This window comes from Seriola aureovittata, chromosome 9 (genome assembly GCF_021018895.1).
Source record: "Seriola aureovittata isolate HTS-2021-v1 ecotype China chromosome 9, ASM2101889v1, whole genome shotgun sequence".
NCBI lineage: Eukaryota > Metazoa > Chordata > Actinopteri > Carangiformes > Carangidae > Seriola > Seriola aureovittata.
Window position 1 is genome coordinate 19,767,826 of NC_079372.1, and position 8,357 is coordinate 19,776,182.

An 8,357-nucleotide genomic window follows, 5' to 3' on the forward strand; every position below is an offset into this window, starting at 1 on the left:
GCTAATGAAGAAAAACAACATGGCTGTCAGGGCCTCCCAGGAGCAGTTCAAACACAGTGGCTGGGGGTCGAGGTCAGTGGGGGGGGGGCAAAGGGTCAAAGGTCAACATCAAGGCCAAGGGCAGGGCTTGACCTCTGCTGTGCTGCAGGAAAATGGGAGGTGCAGAGAGTTAAGCGTCAGGGAGGGAGAGCGGGTTTTGTAAAATTCATAAATCAGAGCAAAGAGTGAAAGACAAACTGGAACAGTGTTATGAAGGAAACTGGGCCAATCCTGAGCGACTCAATCAAGACTTCACCCGGAGTGACAGGAGCAGATAAAAAGGTGTTATTCATTTCGTTTAATGTTTACAGTACACTGACCCACCAGAACATTTAACATTTCAAGTAAAAAACCAACTTTTGCGTCAAAATGTGCAAAAAATGGCAAAAATGAAAATGTGTAAATTAAACAAAGTATCTGTGTCAAGTCATGCAACGTTTATCACCAGTGCAAACAAAACCGGTTTGTATTTGAACAAAATAAAATAAAACATCATGATTACAATTAAAAAGGCATCTAAAATTCACAAAGAACATAAATGCTCAAAAACATTTTTGATTATGGCACTTGGTATAAACATCAATTAAAAATCGACTAAGTACAATTTAGACTTTTTTTTTTTTTTTAAACAAAGTAACAAAACTTTTTTTTTTTCCAATGACACACAAAGTAAAAGATGAACCACTGTAAAATTAATTAATTAATTCATTTCATTTCAACTGTCAAAAATGTTTGTCAACTTAAAAATACCGAGATAATTTTAGAGAAACCTCTGAGCAGCAGGTTTCTGACATCTATCGGTTCAAACTGATGCTGTGACCTAAATTCAGGAGTTCAGGGCCGACACCGGAAACCTTCAATTGTCCCTTTAAAAACGAATAATAAGAGCAGAGTCACATCATCATCACTGCAGATGAACCCAGGTGAAGAACAACATCTGTCATTGTGCTGTATGGATTAAAACACATTGTAAACATTAAAAAAAGAGCATAATAAATAAAACTATAAAATTAAACTAAAATGTACAGTTTTTTTCATGCTGATTTTGTTTTGGAAATGTGATTTTTGTGGGTTCACAGGAAGCGAGTGTCCGTTCATGTCCCACCAGTATGACCAGTACAGCCTTAGTGTGTTGGTTTAGCTCCCAATCAGAGGCGATGTCTCATCGTAGCCGCTGCCCACCTCCACCGGAGCTTTGCGGTAAATTACGAACTGGATGGAGATCTGAGCCACAGCGTCAAGGAAATCAAGAGAAATCCTGGGAAGGAGTCAGTTTAATGCAAAACCAGAGTTCAGCTAGAAAAACACACAACTATGAACAACAGAACATACTTTCTTTTCTCACATCTGAAAGACTCACCTCTGGAGACAGATGTTGGTGAGTAAAGGAATGAAGTTTGATACTGAACTCAGAGAATTTCTTCTAGACTGGTAAGAAAATAGCTGCTAATGCTAATGTTAGCTATGTAGCAATAGGTGAAAGGTCAATAGGGACCCAAAAGCAAATTTTTACCCCAGTCCCTCCTTAATTTAACCAGCTAGAGGACCAAACCGATCATGCCATATATTCAGTTAAAGGTTTTTCCATGTGCTTTTGAGGATTAGCTCATAGAAAAAGTAAGTCACATTCCTCTGCAGCGTCTATATCTTCATTCAAAACAAAGAGGGAAGCAACATGACACTTGAGTCCACCTCTTCTGAAGGGTACAAATAGACGCACGGCCTCCAGGGGCCACTAGTGCAGCGTCTGCAGTCTTGCTTCTTTGCTGACAACAAGCCAGATTCCCTGCGAGTGTCTGGACCTTTGATACTGTGCATCATGTTTCCACACACACAAACACAGTCACAAGACCTGAACCCACCTGATGAACTGCCCTCTGCTACAGCTCAGTGTGGCCTATGATGCAGCATATATATGGGATTAAGGAGAGCACAGAGAGTGGGCAGCAGCAGGAGACATGTTTGTTTATTTTATTAATTTGTTTAAAGGATACGATGAGGTCTAAAGTGAGGGTGCCGAGGCTGCCGATGAGCCAGGGCAGGTGATGGATCAGGTAGCTTTTCTCGCCTTGGCCCTCGTCAGGGTTCTTCAGTAGGACACTCAGGCCGTATGTGGTGTTTCCCAGGATGACTAGCGCAAACAGGAAGTAAGAGACTCCCTCTGTCGACTTCCTCTTGAACTGTGGGGAGAAATGAGAGGTCGGGAGGGGAAGTGAGAAAGCTTATTGCTTATTCAGGGATTCTTCAGGGATTATTTTCACCTGCTCAGTTTGCAGGTACATTGAATTTTGCCTCTTTCGCTTTAATGAACATTTTTCATTTTTGTGCAGATTTGAACAGACATCAAAACACAACTTGTAATTTCTTAACAGCTTTTATTATAACTATCATTATTTCACGTGTCACCTCCTCATCTGATTTATCTTTAACCATACCTGCCATTTTAAATATGGACATCTGACTATCTGAATTTTATTGTTTATAACTTCTTGTATTGGATGTAGTATAATATAATATAATATAATATAATATAATATAATATAATATAATATAATAATATAATATAATAATAGGATATAATATAGTATAATTTTAAACTCTGTAATATACAGTGATGCAGATGTAATATTATCATGAGAATACTCCTTCTAATTATCCCTATTATTTATTGTTATTAGCATTAGCATCAGTCAATGTCTACCACCTAGAGTTTGCAGCTGATAGTGCTGAAGAATTTACATGTATATCTTTATCATACTCACATTAGTGTACATCTGTGGAAGTCTGGAGCAGAGGTAGAGCACCGACGACACTGAGCCGATGGAGAAACCAATTATCTCTTTAGGGGTAAAAGCCTGAAGCAACAGAGAGGCACAACATTACTTGGGAAAAAAAAAAAAGCCAGACACAACTAGTTCACTTCCCTCAAGTCACTAATTAAAGAAATGGATAGGACTCACCTTGACGGAGCTACTGTCAGAGGTTGAGAGCAAGGAGCGACCTCTGAACCCAGAGGGAATTTCCTGTTGGGTGCCTAACCCGGGGAGGTGGGCGAGGTTTGCGGTGAAGCCCAGGACGCAGGCTACACCCACCACGTGTAAGACCCTTCTGCCTGGAGACACAGCACCATCAAAACTCAATACTGGGAAAGACAACTCAGCACATTCCTCCAGACGAGGCATACTGTGTCAAAGGTAGGCGGGGGCACAAACGCCACAACAACATGAGACATGTGATGACATCATTACAGGGTACCTCTTCCTCTGTCTGGATCATTGTTCATCAGTTTTGATCAAGTGTATTGATTATTGATGTAATGCTTGTTCATTAAGCAGATATTTCAGATAAAACTCTTTTCAGAAATAAGCAGCTGGATCATTAAAGACTTTAGTTGTAGTTTTACTGTTGAGCATTAAACACATGTTTGGGGTTAGTCGTGTCTATTCCTGAAGTTAACAAAGGCCTATGTGTATGTAAATGAGGAGCTAGGATGCAAATAAGGCAGTGAAACTCACACGGCACAAGGCAAGAACTTGGTTCTTATATTGGCATTTGGAAAACTGAATAGTTAAACAAAAATTAACAAACCAAAACACTCACTTTCAGCCACTTTGTTCTTCATCTTGTAGTATAAGTACATGCCCAGCATCAGTAAGTCAGCTATAACGTAATAAACAGCTGTGTATGTCTGCAAGACAGGGATAAAGATGAAGTCAAGCAATGAATTAGTCAGTTGACATTAAATCATCTTTGTCATTGATGAAGACAAAAACAATAATTACATGATAACAGCCCTAAAAATATGATATTATAACAATAAAATATTGTTTTTTTGTCATGACATTAGAAGATACACACTTTTCTTTCTTTAAATGAAATAAAAAAAACTATCTAAAGACATAATTTCTGGCTTTAATTAATGAGCATTTCTCAATGGTTCTTGAAATTATGAAAAACAATGATTTATAGATGATTTGGAACTTAAAATTATTATTTACCCTACACTGTGTTGGCAAAAATATCACTACAATTCACCTGAAGTGGAAGCTGATCTGCCAAGAAGGATCCCACCAGATTGCAGCTGTCACCTCCCAACCACAGTAGCAGGAACCAAATAGAAAGAGCACTGTCCATATTCCCTGTCCTGCACGAGCTGTAGTACTGTCTGCAATAACACAGACAGGAACAAAAAGCAGAATTACACACTGCTTATCAATTAAGAAAAAAAAAAAAAAGCATTTCCTCAAACACTTACGGAAGTGAGGACACCATGAAGCAGAGGATGGACAGGAGGCCCAGGTAGATGCTGGCCATATCCCTCGCATCCTGGGCACACTCCCCAAGCCCCTCCCAAACCCATTTGGATCCATTAGGGCACAAAGAGGTGAAGTTTCCTTCAACGGTCCCTCCAAAGGCTCCCCGAGTGAGGACTCCGTCTGTCAACATTATCTGCTGGAGAGAAAAACCAATGTAAATGCACAGTTTATTAGAAAAAATGTACAATAATAATGCTAACATCCTTATGCCACATTGTCAGCCTATAAACAATGTTGACATGGTGCTTCCAAGAAAACATCCTGTGAAAAATACCTCAACCATATAGCAAAGAGGTAGATTCAGAGCTTCATCGCACACTTAAAAAAAAAATCAGCTTTATAAAAGAAAAAAAAAAAAAATACATATTTATATATATATATATATTTATCATACATGAACCCCAAATCTCAACATAAAGCAGTTGTCCAGTTAACACGGTCGTAAAGGGGTCAAAGGTTGTTGAACTCTTAAAACAACATCAAAAAAGCTTGTTTGGAGCCACATTCTGCTGCTGCTCCTCTGATTAGATCAAGACAGTGGCGATTAAATAAAACGGCGTGTGTGTGTGTGTTGCTGCATTTCTACATCGGGTAGCGACAGCAAAAAAACATTTTTCACATAAAATACACTCAACCAGAAGAAGAAACCAGAGAACATATGTTCCTAATTACCAGCTGGACACAGCTAGCTAGCCACGACAACAACTACCTAATGAAAGACAGCTGTAGCTCGTCTGTCGATTGTAAATTTATGTCAGTTTACAAACTTTTACAAACTGCCAAACTGGAAATGGATAAAACATCTTATTTTTCTTGCCTGTGCAGCCGCTGACATGCCGGTAAAGTCCTCAGCAGAACAAAAACCCCTCGGACACTCTGGAGAAATAACACGGAAGCTCGCAATAAACAAGACAAATCCGTCCCCGTGAGCTGATTGGTCGGCACGATGATACGTCACTCAAATCAGCACGTGACTAGCGGCCGCCGAGAGCTCCAAAACAAAACACCTCACCTTCAAAATAAAAGTTTAATTTACAAGCTGCCTGTACATTTTAACATAATGTGTATTTAAGAAGCAAAAAAAGCAATAATAATAATAATAATAATCATAAACCTTTGCATACGAATAATAATCAACATAGAATACGTCATTATTCCATCATGGAGGTACTGTTTCTTCATTATTAATTGTAAATTTTTTTCTGACAAAACCCAAACATGTAGAGTTTCCTGTCATAAAAAGATTGCTTTTTACAATTTAAGGGATTAATCAGTTATCAAACTTGTTGCTGGTCAATTTTCTGTCAATCAACTGATTGATTAATCAGCTAATCATTTAAGCTGTGGGGAATGTGGGTGCTTGGGGAAATAATTGAACTGCCATGTATAGTGGGGGTCAATAGGGGCCGAAGAACAAATTTTTGAGCCCCACAAGAGATTAAGGAGGCCATGACAGTACATAATATACATTATATTTTGAAACAAAACAGCTGTATTTTATCATACATCATATTTCTTTCCCTCTTGTTATGATTTTTACAGTTGAGAATGAATTCCTTATTCTGCTTCAGGATCTAAGGTATAATAGTGTAAATACTCTCTGGTGGCCACTGTTCAATTGTAAAAGATGTATTAAAGCTGTGGAACAAGCTAATGGTTTGCTTTATGTTAATGTTACTTTTCTCTTGAACCAGGACAATTTAGCAATGCCAATCTGATGTTCCAGCACTCACACATTTCACATACTCTCATCACATATCAGCAAGCCTTGTTAAAGTGTATTATTTGGCTGCACATGGTAATTCAGTCATTAGTCCTGAGCTGTCATTAGTACCGAGGCCTCCTGCATTCTTCCACAAGTTCTGCATTTTAGTATGCATCTGTGAAAAACAATTTAATACCCAGGTTAATACTCTGTGAAACTGGCTTGTATGTAAATGTTCTCTCTCTGTGAACTTTTGGGCAGTTGTTGACAGTCTGGAGAGGACAGAGGTGAGTGACTTTTCATCATATCTACTTATCCTAGGTGTTTAAAGATAGAGAGACCTGGGATGTTTGCAACATTTTTGACATTTCTGTCTGTATCTTGGAGCTGTTTTAAGCGAGTGTGTTCAAAATTTAATACAAACTAGTTAGATTAGTCTACTATTAAATGGTGTAGGTGTTATCTCTGCAACACAAACAGAAAATGTGTGGTTTGGTCTCAAACACAAGGAGTGTAATATCAGAATTCACCCCATAGTCCAGGTTAGTTATATCACACACGGGTGATGTGACATGATGATATAAAGATTATGATAAAAAACTTGATACTGAAAGCTTTAAAAAATAATAATATTAACACTTAAATAATATAATAATAATAATAATAATAATAATAAAACACTTAAATTACTTTAACATAATTTGTGTGTGTGTGTGAGTGAGAGAGCCAAGTGTGTTAGCTAATGTCAGTCATAGTGGTGATAAAACATTTTTTACCATAATAATAAAACTGAACAAAATGTACAAATGTTCATCAACTTCAGCAATTGAACATTTTTGTGTGCGTGTGTGCGCGCGTGAGTGTATTGTTGTTACAACTCACCCAGTCTCTTGTAGCCATGAACTACCTTTACTTAGCTAACAGCTAAAACATTAGCACTGACAACTAGCATGAAAAATATCTACGCAGATTCACAATAAACACGACACCGGTTTGAAGAGTTTAACCACAAAGCAGAAAGTACTATTACAAAATTAATTAAGTAAAAAAAAAACTTTCTTACCTCAAAATTATTTTTTTCTTTCTAAAAAGTCTCTGTCTGACACACTGAGCTACTTCCTCACGTGCAATAAGGACTACATTGAGCAGGTGTAGAGTGAAACCAGGTGATTCGTAACTTGTTCCTAATTGGAGAAGTTGGAAGTGTTACAACCCGTACAGAAATGTAAAATATGACATATATGCCCCTATATCAACAGTAATGTTGGCACATATGTCACCTGTATTATACATCCTCTGGATATATGAAGATATAAGTTTATAACATACAGCATATTATTGATGTTAAAAATATGAATTTTTATATAGTATAACATATTGCAACTATAAATGTCAACAATATTCTATTTATATACAACATACATATAACATTTCTGTATGTTTATCTATGTTTTTCTAATTAATTCATTGTTAATTGTAAATTAATAATAATACTAAAATCCCATTCTAGTAAAGTGGTCTCTTTTGTACCCTACTGTATATAATATCAACATATAGAGACTTTGTATATGTCAATATATTAAATTGTCCCAATTTTTAATAGGTTTCATATAAAACTTTTACATATGTGCTTTTATTTTGTGTATGTACATATATGTCATGTATGGAAATTCAATATATGTAGGCTACATATATCACATTTGCATATGAGAAGTGACCTATATTACAACCATCGCCGGTCTCCCCCTAAATTTAGTCGTGAAAATGATTTAAAAATCATTTTACTTTGTTGCTAGTGACACAGTTTCCACTATATTATATACATTATATACTATAGCTGCAGACATTATGTCAAGAGAAAACATCCTACCTGGAAAAGATGATTGAATCCAACGTCAGACTTTGAATGAAAAACCAAAGAGAGGACTCCGCTTGGTATTTTCAAAATTTCTGAACTGATGAAAAATGTGTCAGCTGACAGTCTGTCAGACTGACGACTCAGCACTTCACTACGCTGATGTCAGCTCGTGTGGTTTTTATTTTCAGGTTAAGTTTCCACTGTCGTCACGTGCTACTTCTCCTTATCAGACATTATTGTAGCAGCTTAAATCTTCCAGTTGTTCATGTGGATCTACAAGAGGCAACTTGACATTTCACTGTGCTATTCACTCGTATTATGTCTTCTGTTTACTGTGTTTTACAGCCAGATTATGGTGGTTGTTGTGTGGAAGATTATAGATGTTAAAGATTACCACAGCAGAGACTACTGACTCATTTCACAGGTGCTCATGACACCA

The 8,357-nt window shown here is 37.2% G+C and overlaps 1 protein-coding gene across 2 annotated transcripts; it reads right to left on the reverse strand.

The window, feature by feature from the left end:
* Positions 1 to 322: 322 nt before the first annotated feature.
* Positions 323 to 5,304, reverse strand: slc66a1 (solute carrier family 66 member 1). 2 transcript variants are annotated; one of them, XM_056383876.1, is made up of 8 exons: positions 5,173 to 5,304; positions 4,295 to 4,491; positions 4,075 to 4,204; positions 3,640 to 3,727; positions 3,000 to 3,151; positions 2,802 to 2,894; positions 2,034 to 2,219; positions 323 to 1,263 (listed from the first exon to the last, which is right to left on the reverse strand). In XM_056383876.1, exons 1-8 carry the CDS (start codon positions 5,188 to 5,190, stop codon positions 1,177 to 1,179), a joined length of 951 nt encoding a protein of 316 aa, XP_056239851.1. In that variant the 5' UTR covers positions 5,191 to 5,304; the 3' UTR covers positions 323 to 1,176. The 2 variants fall into 2 exon arrangements, with proteins under 2 accessions (XP_056239851.1, XP_056239852.1); XM_056383877.1 differs by having other exon boundaries at positions 4,295 to 4,488; positions 5,173 to 5,290.
* Positions 5,305 to 8,357: the final 3,053 nt, after the last annotated feature.